The 27,073-nt window shown below is 42.3% G+C and overlaps 1 protein-coding gene across 2 annotated transcripts in view; it reads right to left on the bottom strand.

The window, feature by feature from the left end:
• The window catches only part of LOC310848018 (fer-1-like protein 4), a 55,935-nt gene that overhangs the window by 6,952 nt on the left and 21,910 nt on the right, over positions 1-27,073 (bottom strand). For both annotated transcript variants that reach the window (XM_083746443.1, XM_083746442.1), the window contains exons 16-39: positions 25,561-25,669; positions 24,080-24,278; positions 23,030-23,150; positions 21,744-21,844; positions 21,241-21,328; positions 20,132-20,248; positions 19,458-19,610; positions 18,220-18,403; positions 17,357-17,481; positions 16,081-16,215; positions 15,377-15,550; positions 14,160-14,276; positions 13,197-13,358; positions 11,772-11,940; positions 10,840-11,006; positions 9,205-9,336; positions 7,771-7,813; positions 5,832-5,938; positions 4,761-4,892; positions 4,289-4,399; positions 2,862-2,989; positions 2,122-2,292; positions 1,300-1,454; positions 469-647 (exon numbers count right to left, since the gene is read on the bottom strand). In XM_083746443.1, coding sequence (XP_083602569.1) covers positions 469-647; positions 1,300-1,454; positions 2,122-2,292; positions 2,862-2,989; positions 4,289-4,399; positions 4,761-4,892; positions 5,832-5,938; positions 7,771-7,813; positions 9,205-9,336; positions 10,840-11,006; positions 11,772-11,940; positions 13,197-13,358; positions 14,160-14,276; positions 15,377-15,550; positions 16,081-16,215; positions 17,357-17,481; positions 18,220-18,403; positions 19,458-19,610; positions 20,132-20,248; positions 21,241-21,328; positions 21,744-21,844; positions 23,030-23,150; positions 24,080-24,278; positions 25,561-25,669 — 3,279 coding nt within the window. The remainder of the gene's footprint in view (positions 1-468; positions 648-1,299; positions 1,455-2,121; positions 2,293-2,861; positions 2,990-4,288; positions 4,400-4,760; positions 4,893-5,831; positions 5,939-7,770; positions 7,814-9,204; positions 9,337-10,839; positions 11,007-11,771; positions 11,941-13,196; positions 13,359-14,159; positions 14,277-15,376; positions 15,551-16,080; positions 16,216-17,356; positions 17,482-18,219; positions 18,404-19,457; positions 19,611-20,131; positions 20,249-21,240; positions 21,329-21,743; positions 21,845-23,029; positions 23,151-24,079; positions 24,279-25,560; positions 25,670-27,073) is intronic.

Below are 27,073 nucleotides of genomic sequence, written 5' to 3'. Positions count from 1 at the left end.
TCGAAGTGGCCTGGGATTAGTGCAGCAACTCTCACTCATACATTCCAAAGTCTCTGCATAAGGTTTTACAAACTACGTCTACGTTGACACAGGTATGATTTCACAAGGCTTCAATGGAAAGGGAAGAAGCTAAGCCAGTCTTTGCCAACCTAGTGTCCTCTAGTGGCTGGGGCTGATGGGACTTATAGTTCAAAGCACCTAGTGGGCCCTACATTGGTAATGGCTGGCCTAAAGACCTTTATGATGTTGGAAGAAGGTATGCATTTTTGGTCTCGAGTGCTGCCTCTTGCCATACCACCCTTTCTGTCTATATCTGCTATGCATAACAGCCTTGCCCTTCCTACAATGGATATGACAGGGGGGTGTTTTCCCCGCTGTGGTTGTGCTAGTGCAACATTCCTTGCACATTATCCTATAGTACCAATGTGCAGAAGTTGTATTATGAATAAACCAAGAGTCTTGTCTCACCTGTAGGAGACCCGGGCTGTCTGGATTGTAAAGGGACCGAACTTCTACATGTTCTGGTACTAATTTATATCCATATTCTGGCATTTCATCCCAGTGTTGAAGAACATACAAAGCCTTGTGCTCATCATAAGCAGACCAGGTTTCATCTTCGTTTTCTTTCTTGTCTTTTACAAAGGCTTCTATAATAAATATAATAATAATAATAATAATAATAATAATAATAACAACAACAACAACAATAACCAGAAGCCCTAAGAAAGGGGACCAGACAGAATCAGTACTGTTTATCAGTATCAATCAATGAAGAACGCCCTGGCAAAGCCTAGGAATTATATAACCTTTAGGAGGCATCTGAAGGCCGTCCTGTACTGTATAGGGAAGCTTTTTAAGGTTCAGTATTTTACTATTTTTTATATATGCTGGAAACCAGCCAGAGTGGCTGAGGCAGCCCATTCAGATGGGTGGGGTACAAATAATCAATTATTATCATTATTATAAATAAATTATATAGGAATCTCAAAGGGATCTCACCACTGCTCACTTTAGCAGCTTTGGCTTTATGTTCTCCTTTGAAACACTGAACAAGTGTGTTGTAGTGGTTAGAGTGTCAGACTAGAATTGGGTAGACCCATATTCAAATCCCCACTGAGCTAGGATGTTCACTGGATGACCTTGGGCTAGTCACTGCCTCGCAGCTTAACCCGCCTCACAGTGTTGTTGTGAAAATGAAATAGGGAGCATGAGAACAATGTATATCACCCTGAGCAACTTGTCAGAAAAGTTGGGTAAAAAAAGGTTTTGTTTTTGTGTTTTTTTAGCATAAACCAGTACCTTCAGGAAAAGCTTCAGGAGGGATCTTAAAAATCTTGTTGTTTACTTTGACTTCCTCCCGCCTGTACTCAGCTGAGGGGAGTGAATTCTTCTTACACAAACTGTCCAAGATATGTGTGGGTTTGAAAGCATCACGCCACATGTTGTAGCCCTCTCTGTAAGGAAGGAACAGGATCAAACTTATTGGCCTGGTCTGCACATAATACTACACCATGGTTTGTTAAGTCAAAGTATGGTTTGTTTGAACATCTGAACCTAGCAGACTTACCATGGTTTGTTTTCTGAAAACAAAGCACAGTGTGAAACCATGGTTTGTTTTCTGAAAACAAAGCCGTGTGAAACCATGGTTTGTTATTGGCTTAACTTATCATGGCTTGTTTTAACTTTAGCATGGCATTATGTCTGAACCAACTACCTTGTTTAACCTTGTTTCATTTGGTGCTCATTTAAGCTACAAGGCAAGATCAGATGGAGAACAAACTAAGCTTTGGAGAAATAAGCTGTGGCTTGTCAGCTGACCAAGATGACCAGTGCTTTGCTGAACAGTTACATCAAATGATGGCTTAGAGTCATGTGAGACCATAGCCATTACCTCCTAATGGGTTTAGAACTGAATGTGAAGCTGGTTTATTTCATCTTAGTGCTAACATTCCAGGAGACATTTCTATAGAGCAGGGAGCAGAGTCCAACCCCTATCCACCACCATAGAAACAGGCTTCATTGTGAAGGCTACAGAGTTGCTACCAGCCACTTGAAAGAGCAATACTTTCTGCAAAATAATAATTAAAAAAATACTAACATAACTCCCTCTATATTACATACGTGTCATATTGCGAGGCCACCCCACAGTTGGCTCTGTGATTGCTGTAGAATCGGTTCTCCAAGTCGATCTTTGTTTCCCCAATTAAGTCATCTGATCCGACCAAATCATGGTCAAATATTGATATGGTGAGTTCTGATTCTATGGGAAACGATATGCTCAGCTCCAACACTCTGAAGAAGAGAGAGGCAGACAGGATGAGAATATATATGGGCAACTAGAGAATGGGAAACAACCTATGGAAGTAGGCTCTGTACAACCACCCCCACTTTAATTCTTGTTGTAATAGAACCTGCACCATTTTAAACCTATGTATCGTATCTGGGTAAAGTCACACACATCCACCCATGACATCCAACTGGCACAAGCCCCCTTTAACAGACCCTTCACCTTGAAGACCCTGAACTTGCCAATTTCCCTCCCCCATCTCACGTGGTCAAGTCATTGGCAGAACCCAACAATGCTCTTGTTTGTTCACCCCTCATTTCCGCTATCCTTTGAGAACTGCTATACCCTTCCTCATCTTCCTATAGATCCAGCCCTCTTTCCTTCTTTGCTGCACCACCATCTTGTTAGAGATGCAGGCACACCTAGGTGGTGCTGAGAATATGAATCCCTCCCTTTTGCATCTCCAACAATGGGACCAACACAAGCTACCCTTTGCAGTTGCCTAGGTTCACCTAGTGGTAAGGCAAAGTCTGCTATAAGCAATGTGGAGAGGATAGTAAAGCTGTGTTCTTACTCTCCAAAGACTGGATGCAGCTGCTTTGGGATGTACCGCTCCTTAGTGTCTTTCTGTTGCTGCCCGATTTTAACCACAAGGTAGGGATCTGCCTTGCCATTGGGGTCTGCTGGACTCAGATTAGTTGCCTAAAAAACATAATGCGTGGCACTATAACATTGGTGGAACAAAACCATATAGCATTACATATATTTGTCTGGAAACACCTTCATGAAACTTCAGGTTGAATTGGTAACAGAAAACTACTATTGCAAAAGATCACTGACCTGTGTTACGTGATCAAAACATCAAGAGTTATAAAATCTTAGAGTTACAAGGAACTCAAAGATCATCATTTCCAGCCTCAGGAGGCAGAGCGACCTAGAAGTTAGCCACTTTCCCCCTTCCCCAAAAAATTATTTCCTGCCAGCCAGACCAATATGTCCCAAGCAGAAGCAGAACCATGATTGAAGTGCCTGTCACTTCAGAAGGCTTGCTTGCTGAAGCTAGGACACATGTTACAGGCAAAACTATGGTCACTAGCCAATCAGACCTGAATGGAGCGAGGAGGAAACCTAGGGTTGCCATACTTCAAAAAGTAAAAAATAGGACGCACTGAAAGATTGAGACAACCCCTGAGAGTGAGACAACCCTACTTTCCTTCAAAAGGGAACTTCAATGAAGCAGTACTGTTCTAAAGTGGAAAAGAACTGCTATGTTTTTATGGTGTGCCGAATATATTGCAGGTTCTTGTTTATTTAGCATTCATCCTGATTATTTTGCACAAAGGTTATGCAGCATTCATGCTGATTTCTATATAGGACAGTTATATGACAATAAGCAGTCAGCTTGAGTTCATTCTGATTTGCTTGTGGGGCATTTACATGTCCTACCATTAATTATTCATCCATCCCTCACTTTTCAATGCATTTCCCTGTCACTTTCCAAACTGCAAAAAGGCTGCTTAAAATGGAGATGGAGATTTGATGCACTGGGATGATAGAGCACTTTAATCTACTTTAACTGTGCAAACCTAACATTTTCATATGCACTTGAATGCCTCCCACAAAACACTGACAGTCTGGAGACTCCCTGCAAAATACAGAACATTTTAGAATGCTGTTTGCATCTCGGAATGGAATCGATGGCACTAGCAGTCCCAAGTCTCCCCAATCTAAAGGCAGAGTGGGGAAATTCCAGGGGCTCATTCTGTGACATCTCATCCTGAAATTCATGAAAGCACAGTTATTAGGAGCAGCTTGAATTGAATGAAGGGTTTAAATCACAGAGCTACTATCCATCTTGGGAGTTCATCCTTGCCATAGCTCAAAGGAGATACCAACAGTGACAACAGAATCCCAGGGGACTTTGCAGGTTGTGGGATGGTTATGAATTCATTATCTGGTAATTGTAGCACAGATTTCATGCCATTCCATACAAATACTTACTTTTACAATATAAATTCGGACAAGGACCTTAATGGGTCTGTTTCTGGGGATGCCCTGGGAGATCTTGTGCTCTGCACCTGCCTCTTCAGCCCGATAGACATAGAATGAGCCCTGCAAAAGAGGGATTAAATAAAAGGCAATCTATATCACTCTTTCTAGTAGAATGATATTTTGAATAGCCTTACACCTGTCAGAAGATTTTTCTTCTTGTTTCCTAGGAGACTGCAGCATGTTGAGTCCTGCAGTATCACACTTTCTACCACACCTCTGGTGACACATATATTGGAAGTGCAATAAATCACAGGAGAGACAGAAGGAAAAGCACAGTAAAAGTAAAGCTATAATTCCATAAGGAATAGACACAAGGAGGTTTATTACTGCATTCTGAGCAAAGTATTAGCCTTCATCCTACAGAGCAGGCTAGATCCGCCATTGTGTTAGTGCACAGGGTTAGTTGAATCCAGCCAGTTACCTTGTATTTTCCTACTAAATTATCCTCTTCATTTCCATCTTCATCTTCATTGGCTTTCCCACGATGAAGTGGAAAAATACAGAGCCAGTCCTCAAAATTGTCGAACTCGTTTTCCAGCTCTGAACTGTAGATCTGAAATGAGAGACGTGTTAATTTTAGAGCTTTCTTGCCATAACAGCTGATAATAAAAACTGGTAGTACAGAGAACAGTTAGTGCAACCAGAGGCCTCTCCCCTCTAGTGATCTGTTTTCAGTTCCATCACTGATCAAGTGAATAGGTTATGTCATGTCGCTACAGGTGCTACAGGTCACTCACTACAGGTCTCTACAGCATTTTTTAAGTGGATCCATTAAATCCATTAAAACTTGTGACATAACAAATATGTAGTCTTTAAGGTGTTACAAGATGATCTTTGTTGGTTTTGAAGAGCTAATAAAAGAGCAGTCATCCACATTTCTCCTTATCATTCTTCACTGTGGTCTCACCCTCAAAGGCTGACAGAATAGAACATTATGAACATTGGTGCCTTAGTCAAAAAAATTATGAGACGGTGGTATATAAATACTTTTATAAACAAATATCAATACACACATAAATAAGACCGGCCACTCTTTCCTGGCCTGAGCAAATAGTGAAGTAAACAATTATTTCCACTACTCCTTTCCCATTTTTGTTTGTTTTTGTGGTAAATGTCAGGAGCAGACACAAATCAACTGGCAGGAAATGCCCAAATTGATGTTCATAATATACAAATTGGAGGGGTGGGCGGCGGCACTGAAATACACCAGCCCTAGTCTCACAGAAACCAATAGGAACATAGGCAGCGCCTTGTATCTAGTCAGACCATTTGGGAGTTAGCTCAGTATTGCTGACACTGATTGGCAGCAGCTCTTGAGGATTTCAGGTGGGAATCTTTTCCAGCCCTACCTGGAAACACTAGGGATTGAACCTGGTGCCTTTTGCATGCAACCCATGTGTTCTGCCAATGAGCCATGGCCCTTCCCTTACTTATCCTTAATAGGACATACCCTTGATTACTTAGGACAGGATTCTGTCTCTGAAAGACCTACCTTTAATGTAGCTATAAGTTTCCTTTTGGGACGAGGTGGCTCAACCTCAACTATCACGCCATCGTCCGCTTCCACGTCAAGAGAAGCAACATTTAAATTCCCTCCATCTAAATAAGACATTGAGAAATTAATGGGATAATTTGCTCAACTCATTCAGTCAAATATCACACAGATTTTCCATTCAACCCCTGCTGCTTTGAACAATTTCCAACAAAGTCAGTGACCAGATTGTTGCTCTCCACCCCATTCTTCTCCTTTATTCTTTCTAGCATCAGGCATTCATGCTTGCAATTGAGAATTCAGTGTGAGCACAGGGCAAAGAAAGGCTGGAAGTGGTTCCACTGCAGACACCTGTCGCAGCTGACAGAACCAGGGCACACTGTAGGTAGGCACTGGGAGGTTTCTGCAAGCATAGTGCTTCATTAAGATGGCTGTGTGTGAACCAGTCCTATGAAATCTGAAAGGAGCAGTTTGCCAGCCAAAACCAGTGTTACAAAGAGTTTCTAGACAGAGAAAGAGGTTTTTGAGAGACTGAACACCTATTACTCAACACCTATTACACCTATTATGAGAGCCAGTGTAGTGTAGTGGTTAAGAGCAGTGGACTCGTAATCTGGTGAACTGGGTTCGCGTCTCCACTCCTCCACATGCAGCTGCTGGGTGACCTTGGGCTAGTCACACTTCTCTGAAGTCTCTCAGCCTCACTCACCTCACAGAGTGTTTGTTGTGGGGGAGGAAGGGAAAGGAGAATGTTAGCTGCTTTGAGACTCCTTCAGGTAGTGATAAAGCAGCATATCAAATCCAAACTCTTACTGTGAATTCACTCTGTGCCCAGTTATAATTCCTGTTCATTTTGTACATTTGCAAATAGACCGATATTCACAAAAAAGCACCACTGGTCTCTCTCCCGCAAAGGATGTTAGACCCATCACCTGCTATACTGGGGCCCCCCTCTGTTGTTCATACTGCAGTGGTACCTTGAGTTACAAATGCCTCAGGTTACAAATGCTTCAGGTTACAAACTCTGCTAACCTGGAAGATTTACCTCGAGTTGAGAACTTTGCCTCAGGATGAGAACGGAAAGAGGCCCCATTAGCGACAGCGCACCTCTAGTTAAGAACAGTTTCAGGTTAAGAACGGGCCTCCGGAACGAATTAAGTTCGTAACTAGAGGTACCACTGTACACCACACTTTGACTAGGTTGAGCAGCAAAGTATGCACAACTCCAGCAGAGTCTTCCAGCAGAACATCAGAGTCTTCCTGCTTTCCAATAGTCAGTCTTTTCCAGAATCCCCGGTTAAGAAAACTCCTTTTCCACACAGTCCAGTTCAAAGTATAAAGTGTGTTTTGTCTCATGGTGCAAGACAAGCATAAACACACTATCTACATTAACTTTAAGAGACGCTGGTACATCATGAACTAATCTACTATAATACAGTTCTTTGGTTTTATAAATAAACCTCGTAAAGATTCAAGTTTACAGAGAGATTCACTAGCACTTTACTATGCTAGCTCACCATGCTGTACTTGACCATATAGCATGTAACCTTTGCATTTGGCAAATACCACACAATCATGCCAATATGGCTGAATCCAGCCTTGACTTTATACCGATCACTGCATGTACAAACATTCCTTAGAGAAAGCGAGAGTAGATGAGTAATGCTTTAGGCCTTTGGTCTTGGGTGGATACAAATAACCCAAAGATGTTTTTAACCACCCAGTGCAGCTGACGTGCTAACCCTGAACAGAATCCAAGCACAATTTCACATATTTTCCCACATTACACCAACATAGGGAACCGTGCATCTCACAGCTCAGGGAAGGGGAGCACAGACAGAACATTAATAAAAACACCACTTTGGTAGTGTTTGAACACCAGATATTCTGGAAAGTTCAGGTCCTGGGCCTGGCAATTTCTACAGTACGAAGATCTCACCTGGATCATTTGGGTCCTCTTCCTCTTCCTCATCACTGTAGGACTGTAAAATAGGTTAATCATTAATCAGACTATGACAAATAACCATCAGTCACTGCTAACTGAGCAAATCTATTAACAATGTGAGATGAATTTCACAATAACACCACCCCAAAACTCCAGAAACCCATAAAATTTGCTGCAGAAAACAGAAGCTATATAACACAAATTTTGAGTTGTCTCCAGTATTAGACCTACTCAGAGTAGACCCACTGAAATTAATAGATATGGCCAACTTTGATTTGTTAATGACTGGCAGGAGAAATGCAGAAGGGGTAGCTTTAGCTTATTAGGGTGCAGCTGTGACCTCCATCAGAGTGGAGCCCTCCCACCACCAGTGCTCCTCTCCTGGACTCTGGGCACCATTCTAACCCCCACCCACCCACCCCTCATTCGAATTCAGTCTTTAAAGAATCCTGCTTTGTACTAGAACAGGGATGTCCAACTCCCCAGAGACTGCGATCTACTCCCACTATAAAAACACTGGCAGTGATCTACCCATCGGATTGACCAAAGTTGTTAAGCTTTTTTGGGGAAGCCCTCACCAAAGATCTTGAGCTTTTTGTGGGGAGGAACACCCAAAGTCGACCTGATGGACATCCCTGTACTAGAACATCAAAATCAGCATTCCACCCTAACACAAAGCTTCACAGGACATGACAGTTTTTCGTTGTGGCCTTGCTGGGAATCCTGCAAGAATTTGTGTATGCTAGGGAGACCTAAACTGATTTATTAATGTGTGATGTTCTAGAAACACAGCACCCTTTACTTCACATCCTAACCTCATATATTGAATTGTAAACAAAGTACAATAAGGCAGGACTCTTTTTGTGATGATACAGAATACTGCCACCTCTTTTGCACCTGCCCATAGTAGCCGTTTTGTGCTGGCTGGCACACACAGCATTTCTATCAAGATATGATTACTGGCACCTTATTTCTTTAACCAAAAAAGTGCCGTCGTATTTGAAATAAACTGTTTGTTTGTTTTTTCATCATTTAATTGCCTTCCTGTTTTTTAAGTAGTTCTCAATCCATAAAAGAACCCATCTTCTTGCTAAGTTTACTTAAGGACCTTTCCTACTCTCCTCCCATTCTTCTTTCTTCTCCTTCTCCAAATCCCATGAGGAGATTGCAGTATCCTGACGAGATATGGTTTTTCCTGCTTCCTCCTACCTGTCCTATGTAGTTCTCTACTGCAGTCATTTGCTTCACACCTGAGTCCCTCCCCCCTCCCCAATCTGCTGCCATTCAGATTTTTTGGACTACAGATCCTATCAGCCACAGCCAGCATGACCAATGCTCAGGGATGAAGGGAGCTGTAGTCCAAAGCATATGGACGGCAGCAGGTTACCTTCTATTGCAAATACAATTCAGTAGTTGAAATCCCATTACCTGGTTGTTTAATTCCTTTAATGATTCATAGTACTTAGACCACCAATCCAGCTCTTCTTTCTCAGGCTTTTCCTCCTCAAATTCTTCCTCCTTCGGCATGAGTTTATCAATTGGGAGTTTCTTCAGAGGTGCCTGAGAATAAATTATCTCAATCTATCAAAGGCATGTGTGAACATAAGGGACCGACTGGGTTGGCCCAGAAGCTCCATCAGGTCCAGTGTCCTTCTTCCAATAGTGCCCAGCCAGATGGCTCAATTAAGCCTATAGGCAAGCTCTCCTCTATTCCCCCAGCAATGAGTAAGAGGTAAACTGCTCCCAAACATGGAGGTTCCATTTAGCAATCTGGAAAAACAGCTGATGGGAACTGGAGTTCAACAGTACCTGGAGGGCCCCTAGATTCTGAATTCTGGTCCACATGTTGTTGCTTTACTACATCATTGCTTTCCCTAATTCCAGATCATTTATGAATACATTAAATGGTACCAATTTCAATAGCAAATCATTGGCAGACCCTGTTGCTTATATCCCTTCTTTGTGAAAATTATCCTTTTACTGGATTTCACTGGATTCTTATTCTTCAGTTAGTTACAAGTCCACAAGAGGACCCATCCTCTTATCCCTGTTATGGTCATCCAGAAGTCATTCATGAAGGACTGTGTAGAATGTTTGCTACTAAAATTCTTCTACCGACACTCTCAAAAAATTCTAAAAGATTAGTGAAGCAGAAATTCCATTTGGGGGAAGCCATGCTGATTCTTCCTTACAAAGCTTGTTCTATAGGTTTGATAATTCTAACTTTAATCATGCTTTCCACCGATTTTCTGAAGTTCTTATCTCCCAGATTCTCCTGGTTTTATGTTGACTGCTTACTAATGCTGTGATATGGAAATGACTCACATCCCTTACACCATATTACCTCCCACAGTTTGTTGCAAAGCTTTTCCTACAAAGGAAATTTCTGACAGGAAAGATCAAAATGCTTTCCCTGGGGCAGATGTGCATGTGTAACATGCATAGCTCTCTCTCATACACACCACAACCCATGCCTACTGCTAGAGAAGAAGAAGAAAAGTTTGGATTTGATATCCTGCTTTATCACTACCGGAAGGAGTCTCAAAGCGGCTAACATTCTCCTTTCCCTTCCTCCCCCACAACAAACACTCTGTGAGGTGAGTGGGGCTGAGAGACTTCAGAGAAGTGTGACTGGCCCAAGGTCACCCAGCAGCTGCATGTTGAAGAGCAGGGAATCAAACCCGGTTCACCAGATTACGGGTCCACCACTCTTAACCACTACACCACACAGTAACAAAGGACTGCAACTCAGCACTCCCTTTTGTGATAAATACCTGGGATTTAGGATAAAAGGATGTGTCTGAGAATCTTCCTTGGGGACCCTACTGAAATCTGTGAGGATCTGTTCCAATGATATCTATTTGCATTTATACCCCTGCTGTTTGTATCCTGCCCTTTTCTGCTACTCAGTAAGGTTCCCCCACCATGAAGTTCCTAAGCTTTTTGAATGATTCAGCTATGTGGAAAATCCATTTCTGCAATGTGGATTTAGAAAGGCATTTCCTATGAGCTACAACACTCCTCTAATAGCAGAATCTGTGACCATCCAATTGCTGCACTCACCTTTGCAAGCTTAAGGGGATTTACTTTGCTACCTATGTCTCCAGCAGCTGCACCAATATTTATTACTGTCTGACCAGCAGCTGCACCAATGTTTATCACCGTCTTCCCAGCAGCTGCACCAAGATTCAGAACCGATTTGGAGATTTTCGGCCGTGAGGCTTTCCGTGCTGTAAGAAAACAGTATAAATTGTATACTTTAGTATGAATACATGCCTTCACCTGCTGAATCATTTCTGCTTTACTAACCCACGCCATACATTTAAAGCACATTCAGTGCAAATTTAAAGCACACAACTCCCCCCAAAGATTTCTGGGAACACTAGTTTCAACCTCCCTGAGCTGCAATTCCCAACACCCTTAACAAACTATACCTCTCAGGATTCTTTGGGCGAAGCCATATGCTTTAAATGTGTGTTTAATATGCTTTAATTGTATGGTGTGGCCCTGCCCTTTGCCACGCACCCACAACTTTCCTCTAATTAACTAACAAAGAGAAAGGATGTTGCATTTAGATGTACCACTGGCCTGACTCATCTTAAAACTCCTTCATGAAATACAGTCTCTATATGTTCACAGCATGGGTTTTAGGTGGAAATAATACAATCTGACTCTGATACGATATTAAAAAAGCAAAATGGAGAAATACTGAAGCTTAGGTTGTTTGCACAGTCTTGCTACCGTGCTCGACTTAGATTTTTCTTTCAAAGCATGGTGCTTTGAATGTTTTCTGCCTTGGCTTTGACCTTCTGGCATAGGAATGCCAAGAAATTAGATATGGCCATGAGCAGCAGAGTAGCTCTAGTCCAATGCCATGTGCAGGGTGTCACACTCTGCAAATGTTAAATCCCAGCACATAAAACCCTAACTTGACCCTCACACAATTCCACCCCATTGAAAGGTCCCTTAAAGGAGTTGGGATTCTAAAGACTCACTTTTGGATGGGCTGTCATCTTCCTCTTCCAACTCATCTAGCTCTTTAGGAGCAAATTTCATAATATGGGAAACTATGTGAGTTCCCACCATGACAGAGCGTCCAAAGGCCCTCTTTTCCACCACGAAGATACTGAGAGGTGGGTGCAAGTACACCTGCTCTGGAAGCTCCTGTGGAATACAATCAGGTGCCACAAAGCAGATTATTTATTCATTATTAGTCATTTACTGACTATACATTGCTTGATGCCCAGATGACTTCTAAGCAGTGTACAAAGCACACATACATATAGCACAACATTGTTAATATGCAGAAAAATTTAAAATACACCAGGATCAAAATACAGGCAGCAACCATTTTGCGTGCATCCAATTGACACACGACTGAAGGGGGCAGAACAGGGGCAGGGGGGCGGCAGAATGAGCTTATGCTTAACCACTGACATGTGCAATGACCTGGCATGCAGCCCCCGCACAAACAGGGAGTTGCCTGTACCCAATAAAACAATGCAGTTAAAACTAACATCCATGAATAAAGATAGGTAGCCGTGTTGGTCTGCCATAGTCAAAACAAAAAAAATTGCTTCCAGTAGCTTCTTGGTATCTGAAGCACACTTGGTATCTGAAGAAGTGTGCATGCACACGAAAGCTCATACCAAGAACTAACTTAGTTGGTCTTTAAGGTGCTACTGGAAGCAATTTTTTTTGTTTTGATCCATGAATAAAGTATACAATAAAGCAATCCTTTTAAAACAGCCCAGCAATGACAACAGAAATTAAAACAGTAAACTGAATTAGTAATCTTGGTCAGCAGTTAATATAAGGTCCCAAATAAGATTATTTACTGTATAAAGTGATTTGATAACTGGTGGGATGGTTCTATATCCTAGTTCAACAAGATACTGTGAATGTTTCACATCAACCCTGGCAACATTAGGAAGGGAGGTCAAGTCAAGTAAAAGGTATGGATTAAGAGTCAAAATATCAGAAATAAATCCAAAGCTGCTATAAGTAATCAATTCAGGCATTAATCACATATACTGGTTGGGTTGCATGTTTGCATGTATGTTTTAGTGGTATTTTTAATGCATCTTTTTTATTGTGACATGGCCTTTCAAGAGGAGCAGGTTGTTCCATCACTGGAGCTTCCACAGCTATGATAGCAGAATTCTACAGCTCTGCTCAAGACCAAAGTATCAGTCATTCAGCAACATTCAGGTTGTTGCTCAGCCATTTCTACTGATAATCAAGCACACGGAAACCTCAAAGGTTCTCAGTGGATGGGAACATTATTTAGCAGAAATATATACAATATGGAGGCTGACTCAAGATAATGGGAGTTTCTAAATTACTGCCGTACAACTCTGGTTTTGTTAATCAGGTAATGGAAGGCGATCCTAGTCTTTTGACATCTGCCTCTTACTCACCACATCAACAAATTTGACAAGTTCATTGAAATTTGGGTTCTCTTTGTACACTGTAATCACTTCAGATTCCACTTTCTTCCCAGCACATTCAATGATCACCTGTGGCTGGTCAACCTCAAACAAGTTCACACGCTTCAGATCTCTCAGGCCCCAAAACAAGATCTAAAAAAAGAAAGAAAGCAGAAGAGTTGACTCTTCTGGGTACTCCATACAGGGTCCTTCTCTAAAATGGTCCTCTTCTCAAAAACCACTGAAGCACCTTTCCCAATGCCCACTCACAGATGCATTCTAGATTAACAGACCTATATCACACCCACCTACTCTCTCCTGTTCTCTGTTTGTTGCAAATTAGCCTACGGTTGCAGGCCAAACCCAGCTGAGGACTTAACACGGTGATGGTGCTGGCCTGGACAGAAGGCAGGGGAGTAGGCAAATCTCTGTGCCATTTGGAGCTGATGTAGTGATTGGGCGTGGATTAGACCTCATGAAAACACATGATGGTTGTGGCCTCAGTTAATCTCTGCCCCAGAACACCACCAGCAAGGATCCCACCAGCAGCATTTTCACTCACCCACACATTTGGTGGGCAGAACAGAGAGTTCTGTGCTATTGGAGTAACACTGGTGGAGAGACCTCCATCCAATCCCTCCCACAGCCTGATGCAAAGGGAATTTGGATTGCATTCTTAGTTACTGTGTGTCAAGCTAGATTCCTTCATTCTCTCCTCTGTTTATTTCCTTGCTGCTTTTTCACAAAATTGCGCCCAAATTGGCTCATACAACATGCTAAATGAGCAACAATTAATATGATAATTGCAATAACATATTAAGAATGATTAAAAATAACCATCATGTCAATATGTAAGGGGGAGAATCCCTATAATACTGATGTATTTGAACAGATTAAAAACAAAATGGTTAGGTTAAATAAATTCTTTACTAAAAGAAGAACAAATAATGTTACCTCTATACGAAACTCTTTAAGGATTGGTCGGATACCTTCAGGGATAATGAATCGTCCAGAACGGGGGTCTCCCAGATATTCCGGCTCCTTGGGTTCTACATCACTAGGCACGGATGGCTGGACAGCACAGAACAACAATTTTAAAGTCTTCTCTATAGCTATGTAGACTTAAATGCCCACCTGTCAATTTATCCACCAATTATCATCATAACCAATCCTCACTTTCTAAAGTGAAAGCTGTCAAGCCTTTCCCCTCTAATCCCAGATGTATGAACAGCACTGGTTGTCGGTGGTCAGCAGTGAGAGATGGTCATTGGTTATATACTGAAAGGCACTTGGGCACTACCTGTCTCGTTTCAAGTCTTTCCATAAAATTCTTTCCCATCAATGCTTCAGGATCCTGCTCTAAAACACAAGGCCCCTCTACTAGGAGAACATGATGAACCTGTGAAATTATCACAAATTCTGGTTAGTTTTAAAACAAGCCAACATCAAACCAGGAAATATGAAGCAGGCTTGTTTAACTAGCCAGAGTTTATGATAAATCACAATCCCTGGTTTACACACAAGGCAAAATTAAATTACAGTTAGGGATAAGTACATCTATCAGTGTTGGTGTCTTTCTGTTTCTCCTTACTCCAATCATTTCTCCACATTTCCATTTGCAATTTCTTTTTTTAAAAAGTCCTCACAATAGAGATGTCCGTATGATATTTTGCCTAATATGCACATCACTGCAAGCAAATATGACACATTTTGTATGTTAGTTTCACTAATAAATGCATTATAATAAATACTAATACATTTTATACCAGTGTATACATTTTTGCACACATTTCTTGGCTGGAGAACTGCATTGCAAAATTTGGAGAAGGGGGAGTGTTGAAGGATGGTTGTGTTTTGGTTCATGTGGAAAGTGTGAATGCAATAGATTTGCCTTTAAATGCAAACTGAAACAGATTTCTCCCCAATCCCTAATTACAATGAAATGAAACATTGGCAAAGTCCTCCAGTACTGCACAGGATGAGGTAATGGAGCACATGTCCATGAGGTTTCACTTAAGCTCAGTCCAGCTCATCAGCACAAAACTTTACTGTTACATGAGATTTGGACCATTTATTTTTTTTAATTATGAGACTATTCGCAGGTTGTTCACAACTTATTCGAGCTGCCAAACACATCCCTGTAGCCATGAGGTGGCAATGAACCCACTTACCTCTAAGTAGCCACTATAATCCAGTTCAATCAGCTCAAAGACAGCAATTAATTCCCCAGCTGCTTTGTGTCCCTTGTAAATGTCAAAAAACTGGAGAGCAGGTTTGCTGTATGGCTCATCTACCAGCTTCACCAGTGGTGTAACAAAGGCTCGGCCAAGGAACACAGGCGAGCCCTGGAGAGAAGAGGAAGCAGCTATCAGATATGGCAAGAAACATTATTTCAGGAACTCAGTTTCCCATTAGATCCAATGATGGGCATTTTACCCACACTGCAGCACCCTTTGTATCTAAGAGCAATGAGCTCCCTTGCCTCCTTCTTCACTGTATCACAATCCTGCCTCTGCTTTTTACTTTACTCATGGAGAAAGTTCACACAACTGAGCACTGCCCAGCAAGCCTGCTGCTAGAGTGACTTAACCTCTCCCCCACTCATTGTTTAGATTAGGAACTAGATTAGTACAGTATGCACATTCAGCCCACCCAAGTGCTTGACTAGATCAACTGTATTGGTGTAGGTTTTTCTGCAACATGCCATGTATATTATTCCTTCAACCTGCCAGTGGTTCCCAAACAATTCTGAATTGCTTCTGCAGGAAAGTGGAGTTATGGCCTATGTGAGTTCCTGGTCCCTGATAAGCTATTGCAGCAAAATAAAAATTTACAGCCACACAAAACAGGTGAGAGTTTGTATGTTCAAACTTACAAATTTATTGTAGTCAAAGATATTGACAACAGCAATTGGAGTCTCTGTCTTCAAGTCTTCCTTCTTTCCATCGATAATGAGCTGGTCATACAGAAGTAATTCATTCCACATTGGGCTGAGTGTCTCTTCCAAGATCTGAATTAACAGAGATTAAAGCTGCTTTTTAAACAGCTCCTTTAGGATCAGGCTAGACCCATGCAATCCACAGTCATGTATATCTTTCACCCAATTTACTTTTTAAAACAAAAGCTGCCCCAGGAGTCTATGAAATTAAGTACAGTGATACCTCGGGTTACATACACTTCAGGTTACAGACTCCGCTAACCCAGAAATAGTACCTCAGGTTAAGAACTTTGCTTCAGGATGAGAACAGAAATCGTGCTCCGGCGACACAGCAGCAGCAGGAGGAGGCCCCATTAGCTAAAGTGGTGCTTCAGGTTAAGAACAGTTTCAGGTTAGGAACGGACCTCCGGAACGAATTAAGTACTTAACCCGAGGTACCACTGTAAAGGGAAGGACTGCTTAACCATTTCCCTTCCATTCTGCTTGTGGGCTTTTCATGGGTATCAGGTTGAGCAACCTGGAAACAGAGTGCTGGACTAGATGGGCCATTGGTCTCATCCAACAGGACTCTTATAATCTTTTACTATTGTTACAAAAGCCTGGTACCTGCCCCTCTCTCTATCAAGCAGTGGCAAGAGCTTATGGGGCCACAGGCACACATACAGGGTCTATGTCCCTTTGGAGAATCGAAGACATGGCAGAGACTGTCGTGCTTTAAGAAATATGGTTTATTCACCTATTTACACCTTTAGTCTGCATGGAGGGTGTCCTGATCTTATGGCATAGACATTCAAAGAGGCAGCAGCACAAGCTGGCTGCAGTCAGCACACTCCAAAGATGGTTCTCCCCTCTTCTTCTTCTTCTTTCTTTCTCCCGGTAACCCCTTGCTCTCCCCCCCCCAACAGTTACACTGGCAACCTTCCAAATCCCCATTCTCTGGTCACACCTGGGGCAAGAAGTTTGGCTCTCTATTGTTTCTTTAATAGCCCTAGCTTGGCTAGGCTACCCTTTGCAGCTTCTATTTCTCCCTTCATACCAAAAATAACCAAAATGGCATTTCTTAATTTTATCCACATCTATAACACCATTTCTCCACTAAAACACAAACAAAAACATCTCCCTGAGTGTTTCCCCACCTCTATCTTGGACCATTTCAATATTCACCTGGGCTATCAAATGTGTTTACTCACAAGTCTGCTGCAAATACACTTACACATGTAGTCTGGCACTGAGTTGAAAACACCACTTTTGCAAATGGATCAGAAAGGCCATTTTCATCAGCTGGGAGAATCCCCCGAGCCTGGTACAAATGGGCTCGCAGCTGAAAGTAACTGAAGTCTGCAAAAAGCAAAATGCACCTATCAGCTTTCCAAGATGAAAGCCATGTGTGAGGCTCACACATTAGGTAGGACTTTGATGTGAATCATTGCTGTTTTCAGCACTTTGAATAACTGACTAATTTATTATGGTGGTACAAGCTTTCATGGACCGGGATCCACTTCAGATCCAGTGAATGCTACGTTAACTAAGTTGGCAGGTATATGTTTGTGTGTGTAACACAAACATACACCTGCCAACTGAGCTAAGGTAACACACACACACACAAACACACACACACACACACACACACACACTCTTGAGTGATGAGGTGATGTTAGCAGTGAGCTCACTAAGGAGTCTTCCTTTAACATATCAGAGGCTGTATTTCTTCACTCTGGTATGAAATTGCTGAACAGTAACTTATCAAAAATATTCAGTTCTGTGTGGCATGAATGTATATTGCAGGTTCTTATCTCACTAAGGCGTTTGACAATAGTGGCATGTGTGATAAGGTGGAGCTGCTCTCCTAGCACTGGTGTCACTGCTGTTTATTGGAATGGGACAGGATCACTGCCATCAATCAGCTGTGCCACAGCCTTGTACAACCGGCCACGACGGTTAGGGCTGATGGGAGTTGGAGTCCAACAACATCTGGCTACCCTTACATTAGAATCTTCCATCCTGTGCTAGTTTTGAGTTTTGATATCTTTTCATTTCTGAAAAGACTGGGAGGTAACAAAAAGAAATTGGGCTTACCATCTCTGTTGAGCTGACTGGGTGGGATGTACGCTGGAATCCTTGCAGCCTGCACAGCCTTATCATATATTGGTTTGAACTCCTCTGGTAGCTCTGCAGTGCTGTTCTTCACATATTTAGTTACCCCAAGCCACATGTAGATTTCCAGTTTTGCAAAGATGTCACCACTCCGTGACCCTGGAACCTTTAAGCCCCAAATAATATTTTTTAGTTAAAATATGGTGAGGGCAAGAAGTGCTGATATAGTAAAAGCATGAAATAAATGATTAGGTCTGCTTCCACACATAAAGCAATGTTCTAAGTGTGTGTGTGTGGGGGTGTCTGTCTGGGTGATAAACATGGGTCCCTTCCAAACCTATGATCCTGTGTATGTGAAGTTAGAATCTATGAGAGAAAACCTGCCATTTATGTGTCAAAAGAGGTTGCCCTGTTGCATAGGAACAAAAGGATGGGCCTTTTCTCTCCTCACCTGTCGGGATGCTATGCCACCCTAAGAGGGAGAGCAATAGGCCAAGAGGGGGTTTTGAGTGTGTGAGTTTGTGGCTGGTGCTGGAAGCTGGAGACACAGAGGCTTTATCTTGCTCTATGCTAGATCCCAAAACTATGGCCTGGGGCTCTCCCTAGGAACCTAATGGGGAGGCAAGAGCTGTGGAGCCCCTCTAGCCTATGCTCAGGTTGTATATATGTGTAAATAACACCATATATCCTAAAGATACTAGTCTCCATTGACCATTCCAATACAGTGGTACTGCGGGTTACATACGCTTCAGGTTACATACACTTCAGGTTACAGACTCCGCTAACCCAGAAATAGTACCTTGGGTTAAGAACTTTGCTTCAGGATGAGAACAGAAATCATGTTCCCGCGGCGCGGCGGCAGCAGGAGGCTCCATTAGCTAAAGTGGTGCTTCAGGTTAAGAACAGTTTCAGGTTAAGAACAGACCTCCAGAACGAATTAAGTAGTTAACCCGAGGTACCACTGTAGCACTGTATCAGGAATTTTAAGAAATGTTTTGTTTTGTTTTTTGTTTTGTTTTTATATGTGCTGGAAGCTGCTCAGAGTGGCTGGGGAAACCCAGACAGATGTGAGGGGTATAAATAATCAAGTTGTTGTTGTTGTTGTTCCAAGGAAACTGAACCATTGTTAAGTAAGTGCTGGAACCCCTAGAGTCTCTTGTTGCTTGGAGGGTCAGGTGCATGCAACAGAAATTTAATGAGCAAAAATGGTGAGCACCCACCTTGAGAAAGACCGTTTGTATCTTGGCACAGTCCTTGCCTTTCTCCTCTTCTACCACTGCATAAAGCATGTGTTGGGCAGGGATCCGAGTGTATGCGACACGCTTGTTGTTGCTAAACATCCAGATCAGGACATCAGGGATAGGACATTGGGGCTGGGGGCGGGAATGAGAGGGAAAGCTGAAATAAAACTAGCTTACTTTTTTTTAAAGTGCAAACATTATTTTCCCTTATCTGTGGGGAGGAAGAGTTGAGTTTTTGTTTTTTGTTTTAAATGGAACTTTTTGTTTGAGACCGAGAAGTGAAGGAAGGTGTGATTCATGGGCAGAGGCAACAGATGTAGGGACCAGAGTGGGAGCTGAGCTTCTTCAAATTCATCTTAACCCTTGATCCTTTCATGCACCATCCATACACCTTTTGGTTTGGAAAGCATCACACTGAATTTCCCACATGCACTCATATTTCTCCCCACCCCACTACCAAAAGGACTAGAAACCTGTTTGCTTTCTTCTTTCAAAACATAAACAGAAATTCTAAGGATTCTAGGGTATTACTAGAATATCATGCTCTCTGGTGCAGTGTTTCCTTTCTCAGTTGCTTGAGCTACCCAGCTTTTAATGTATAAAGTATAGGAGCTCCCAAACCTGATTGCATTCCCACACCTGCAATTACATACCTCTTTAGCCAGGAAGCGCAGCTTTGACAATATTATCTTTGTCTCATTTACTTTCTCCTTGACATTGGTGCGAGTCAGGCGCCTTCTTATGCGCATCCCCTGTTTTGCATATAGTATCTGAAGACAAAAAGATCGCATCTTCTAACCATGAATTTAACCACATAGGGAACCAGGCTGAGAGGTCCCATCTTCTTTTTCCCTCCATCAAAGGGTGAATCCCTTCTTCTGCTCTCCCACACCTCCTTGCAAACTGCCCATAGCAGAGAATCTCCAAATTCTATAGCTCTAAGCTGTAGATTGCTGAGGAATTTGTGTTTTCATAAGTAGAAAGTACTACTGTAATTTTAGAAATGTTTATTTCACTCAGAGAAAGGGCCTCTCTAGGTGGGATCACGTATGACTGCCCCAATACCATCATGAGGACAAATAATAATTAATGCACAGTAAAAAAGACATCTGGAGGGGCCCTGAGTTTGAACTCGGGGAATGGAGCAGTAAGGAGAGAATAGTATGGGATGGAACAGTCAAGGCAGAATGCAGCAAGGGGAAGGATGGAGGCCATGCACTGATACCAAGGGTTAAAAGGAAACAAAACAAGGAAGAGAGGCAGGATAAAGCATAAAAAGAATAAGCCAAAGTGTTCAGAATAAGGAGGCAGTTATTCCTTGCTTGGAACTTTTTCAGGTCCTCTGATGAGTTGTTCCTTTGACAAGCAGATTCTACTTATTAGAGAGACACATATGTTTTCAAGTAGGACCTGGCTGCAGCCTGATTATGTGGGGTTCCTATGATTTATTTCTCCCTTGCGATATTTTTTTCAGCAAGTACAATTAGTAGCTGTAAGTGGGGGAGGGGAGAGTCTCTCTATGAATAATTAATTGCTACATGAATGGATGCCAATTGGTAATCTAGATCCACCTCGCCAATGGGTTTCAAAGGTATGCACTGATCTGGGGAAACTCTGATAGTCACTGAACCTGGCAACACAATGAGGGTTCCATGTTTACATTGGGCTAGATGAAGGTCAGAGTATTTGTTGTCACATGGAACATTCAGATTCCTTTCTGCTCCTCAAGAGTGCATGCACACAGCTTGATCACATGACTTACAATGTTTTGTGGGAGAGATTTCATCCGGCAACGATCAAGGTTGTTTGGACGGGCCATGGGCTTTTTGTCCACGTTAAGAGAATACTGCCTGGAATCAGAGAAGCTGTGAGTTCTGAGCTCATGACAGTAGCACACACATACCACACAGGCTGTAGCTACACATATCACATGAAAACATGAGCTGAATTTAATAAAGGGTTAGGGATGATTCCGGTTTACTCTGCATTTTGGAGTGAACTTTCCCATTTCACCTCGCTTGGACCCATGCTTGGATCAAAATGCTGACCTGTGGATTAAGCACCATAGTCAACAACCCAAACCACACATGGGTTTGTACTGTACCTACAAGATGGTCTGAGGGTTGCCTCTTTCTCCCTTTTAGCTTCTAGGATTTGTGGTTCTTGGACTCCAGGATATTATTTCAAGATGATTGCAATTATCTGTGGCTGAGGGAGCTTAAAAGCCAGCTTTATGTGAAAAGAAATCAAATATGTAGTACTAACCTACATCCAGCTACAAACTCCTCTAGCACCTGCCGAAGCCTCTCATCTGCCTTTGATCTTGGTCTCCTCAGGAGCTTCTCCACCTCTTCTAGTCCATGTTCCTGTTACGGCAAATACAATAATGATATCAGTCCCAGAAGCAACATGTATTCTCCTATGTTCTTGAAGTGTTCATTTATTACACTACATAATTGTGCTGAAGGGGGGAAATGATTAAAGCAAGCTGTTCTCACATGCATAAGGAGGAAGAATCCAGCTGGTAATTAACTTGTCCATGAAGTTATTCAACCCATACCTCTGGGTTTTCTCTCTGGCCAGATTTAAAAGAAAAGGGAGGTGCTTGCAGAAACCACTGGCCTAACTCACATTGCAGTTGTGGGCAAAGCTTTGTAACAGCAATTAAAGCAAGCCAAGAGCTAAAACAATTGGCAACTGCCACATTTCTAAAATATTGTTATGAGTTTACTGTATGCATAGACTGTACTGTATGCAGTTACCCTCCCACCCACTGGGATCCTGCTAGTGTTAAAATATAAGCCAGGCTAGCTTCCTGTGTTGAAGTGATGGCCTGGATGATGAGCTATTAATGGAAACAAAGGAAAGGAGCTCTGTGTGATATGGCAAATGGGTGTGGCCCCTCCCCAGCTCATGGTTAGCTGGGGGGGGGGGAGTCAGAGTTGATTTGCAATGATGTAAGCTAGAAGAAAAGAAGCAAGCTGGAGAGAGAGTCAGAGCAATGTTTGATTTCTGTTTGAATCGAAGGCTGCAGCTGTGGGAGAAACAAGACCTTTTTGGGGTGCAGATGCAGTGAACCCCTCCACTGAAGACTAAGGTTGTATATATGTGTAAATAAGCCATATATGATAAAGACAACACAGTCTCTGCTGTACCTCATTTCCAAAAGGAAACATGAATCCTGGGTAAGCGCCTGGAATCTCGCACCGCTCAGAGATGGAGGTGGGGAATACAAGTCAGTATAAAATCAACAGAGTTCAATAGAAAAGCTAAACAAAGCAGGGGGGAAAGATCTCCTTAAAAGTTGGAAGTGCAGGGGCCATACATACTTCCTGGTGTAAGGAATTCCAAAGATAACAAAGTAAGTATCTCATATATAAGCAGCAAGGATGGCATCATTCATCAGGAACAGAGCTGAGAGTACTCTGAATCTAATCTCAATCATGCTTTTTCTCAGTCCAGTTAAGGATGTGTGGTGCAAATAAAACAAGTATATCAGGAAAAAAGTATCAGGGATTGACAGAGCCTTTAAAGGTAGGGCAATACTTTACCAAACGCTCTGCTATTTTGACAATCCAGTTGGAATTACAGAGTCTCCAGGTATAATCTTCCCAGTAGCTCCAAACATACACACAGGGCTTCTCATGCAGCATTGGCACGCAGCTGTAAGAGCTAAGAGCAGCAAACAGAGAAATTTTACAAACCTTCTACTAATAGCTAACAACTGTCTGCATGCAAGAGTTATACTCAGATATATAATATCAGTAAGGTAAAGGACCCCTGAATGGTTAAATTCAGTCAAAGGTGAGGTAAAGGACCCCTGAATGGTTAAATTCAGTCAAAGGTGACTATGGGGTGTGGCACTCATCTCGCTTCAGGCCGAGGGAGTTGGCGTTTGTTTGCAGACAGCTTTCTGGGTCATGTGACTAGCATGACTAAAGCGCTTCTGGCGCACGGAAACGCCATTTACCTTCCTGCTGGAGTGGTACCTATTTATCTACTCGCACTGGTATGCTTTCAAACTGCTAGGTTGGCAGGAGCTGGGACAGAGCAACAGGAGCTCACCCCGTCGCATGGATTTGAACTACCAACCTTCTGATCAGCAAGCTCAAGAAGCTCAGTGGTTTAAACCACAGCACCACCCACTCCCTAATATCAGTAGGGGTGCCTTTACAGGATAAAGAACTGCTTTTCCCCATGATGTTTTCTTTCTTTAAAAAAAGCAGTGCCAAAGTACAGAAATATAGAAAGCTGTGTTTCTGCTACACAAATTTGACATAGATGAAAATCCATTCCACTTTCCCATGCCAAAATTAGATAGTAGCATTGAATAGTTCCTTACTGGATAGTACAGTAATAATTAAAAGGCTTTCCTGATCAGAAGGGCTTATAAAGTTCTATGCAATAAGGAAGTTCGGGGAGATGATGTATGCAATGACATTGGGGAGCAAAACTTGTGAGTGTGTTTCTGTCCCCTTATACAGTTTTGCACTCAGGTGTTCAGACGAATGCCTCAGCATAATTTTTTGAATGTACTATATTAGAAACGAATGAACGAACATGAAGACACAAACAGGGCTAAGAGTATGAAGAGTAATTACTTGTCATATTCAGTGGGTTCAGGTCTTAGGTTCTCAGTCATAGATTTATCAAGCAAAGGTGTACTTGGTGCTATGACTTCAATATCCAGCTCATCATCTGAACTGGGTTCCAGCAAAGGTTGCTTGTCTTCACTCTTTTCTCCCTTCTCATCTTTCTTGGAAATTTTGGTCATCACTTCTTCAGCTTTGCCATAGTTCCCTTGAAGATGAGTATAGTTATTCTTTATTCTCATTAACATTTCATATTTATAATGTTATATAATTATAAAAATAAATTTATAATATTATAAATATCTCTGGAGCATTAACAACTTGTGTTCATAACATGCATGCTCTAGTATATTATAATCTATGGTCTGAGTTAGAGAGCCAGGAGAAATTCAAATCAGTTTGTATTAAAAGCCAAACCTATCAAATTCACACTGATGAGAACCAAAGCACAGCTTTCCTTAAAAATTCTTATTTCTCCGAGTTTTGCAATGCAGTTCTCCAACCAAACACTGCTTACAAAAAATGCATATATTGGGAAAAACTGCATAAAAATTAAGATTTTAGTGAAAGTAGCATGCATTATGTTAGGGGAATATATTTTTTTTGAAAAAAAATGTACATTAAAATGGCTTAGAAAGATGTGTTTATTAGGATAAATTCACATGAAAATACTGATGAAGAAGAAGAAGAAGAGTTTGGATTTGATATCCCGCCTTTCACTCCCCTTCAGGAGTCTCAAAGCGGCTAACAATCTCCTTTCCCTTCCTCCCCCACAACAAACACTCTGTGAGGTGAGTGGGGCTGAGAGACTTCAAAGAAGTGTGACTGGCCCAAGGTCACCCAGCAGCTGCATGTGGAGGAGCGGAGACACGAACCCGGTTCACCAGATTACGTGACTACCGCTCTTAACCACTACACCACACTGGCTCCATGAGGATTTTAAAAATAAATAAACAAATAAGTCTGCAAATTGCTGCAAAATGTGGTTAGATTAATAATTATGGAAAAATTAGAAACTGAGAAAACTCAAACTGACAGTTCCTTCCATCCCTCAGCTGAGTAAAAGCAATGAGTTCCCATTTTCCTAGACTGTTCTCTTGCTTGTACTTACAGTGAACAAATACCTACATGGGTAACCAAAAGCTTCCACTTTCTCAGGTGCTTTAAGAGCAATGACAGTGAAGGCAGAGGCAAATAGGGCCAACTACATGTGGAGATAATCCACTGGGGGCATTTTCCAAGCCATTTTGCGAGTGCTAATCCTTAAACAAAATGTGCCAGGCTGCAAACCTGGCCAATTTCACTGTGGCCTATTGCAGACAAGGCTGTATATTTGGTGTAGTTGCAGAGCTAAGCGTACAAGGTAGTCACAAAGAGAGGGGCATTTATATAAGAGAATACGAGAATAGAAAGCATGAGAGAGAAACAAAAAAGGAGACGCATTGGGAAGAAACTGTTTTAAAGTGAACACAAGTCTATGTCAAATTTACCTATGGAGATCTCAAACTTCACAGGCTTGCTACCTATTGCTGGCTCCATCATAGTCACCTCAAAGAAGGAGGCAAAGAGAAGGAATTCTTCTTTCACTCCCAGGGAATTCTGAACAACAACAAAGAAATATAGTTTCGAGACAGCCTAGGTATACAATATTGACCCCCTCAAATAATGATTCAGAAAACTAACTTGCGGAAAATTCCAAGTACTGATTTGTGATGGCTGCTAAACATTGACACCAATTCAGGCTTCACACATCTATTGCTTGTATTGCAGGTTTATTCATGGCCTATTCATAGCCCCTTTGGGCTGGGCTCTAAAGAGAGACCCGTAGTAGGGTTTCTCCTCGTCCAAGAGAAGGCTGGGTGGGGAAAACTGGAAGCTGTTTTCTAACTGAAGAGTCAAGGCAAAGTTAATTCACTGTGTCTTAATACAGCACACTTAATACAAATGCCACCCAAGACAAACAAGGGCAAACAGCTGTGAGGTTCCATAGGTGATTAGATTAATGACTGGCTGGCTCAGCTCGGTTTCTGTTTTACAGGTCAGTATATGGATGATATCATCTTGGGAGAAGGATGTTGTCAGAGCTGCCCGAGGTCCCAGCTCACAAAGGACCAACGCCAGTTCGTTGTTATATACAAAAGTCTTTATTGAAGTTCAGTTTCGATTTCAAAGCCGCGGCGCGCAGCTCTACGTCTCAACTCTAGACCGCTGGCCCTGATACATGGGACTCTTCCCCCCCACTACACTCTGGCGGGGGAGCTGGTCCTGACCTCCCGCTGCTGCTTTGGGAGTCCCCGCTGGCCCCTTGCTTCTGGTGCGTCCCCCCTGGGACCCCCCTTGCCCTGGCCATCGGCGCCCCCTTCTGGGAATCTTCTGATTCGCTGGAGAAGCTCATGGAATCTCTCGGGCCACTGTCATACTCCCCTACGCTGCCCTCAGATTCTTCCCCTTCGCTCTCCATTTCCTCTCTCCCCTGTGCCTCTGCTCCTGAGCCCCTGACAGATGTGAATATTGGAGAAATAAGTCAACCACTTGATCTAGAGTTCTGAGTGCAAAAGAACACTCATGCAGAAGTCGATGCATTAGATGATCTGTCTTCCTTATATGTAAAGGATGCAAGTGCCTGTGAAGGCCAGAATATTATGGGACCCATATGACACTTTCTTTTGTTCAGGGGACTTAAGCAGCAACTAGTGGTAGCTACAGACACACAAAGAAATAGAGGCATGTATCCTGCCTTAGTCCCATTAACCCCACATCTGAAATCTGTCATACAAGACAGCTCAGTTGTTTGTTTTATCCAAAAGTAGGGTTGCCACCCATCCCTTAAAATATGGGTTTGTCCCATTTTGGGGGCAAAGAGCCCCTTGCCTGTTTGTCCGCCCATTTGTCCAATTTTTGAAGTCATCATCCTCCATGAAAAAATAAAATCATCATTTGCTCACTCCCCCTAACTTGCTTGTTTGGTGCAGCCTAAATGCTAGGCATCTCAGAAGCTGAGCC

The sequence above is a fragment of the Podarcis gaigeae genome, assembly GCF_964106915.1.
Source record: "Podarcis gaigeae genome assembly, chromosome: 6".
Taxonomy (NCBI): Eukaryota; Metazoa; Chordata; class Lepidosauria; order Squamata; family Lacertidae; genus Podarcis; species Podarcis gaigeae.
Note: the sequence above shows the minus strand (reverse complement) of the source record. Positions and strands in the feature narration are given on the sequence as shown.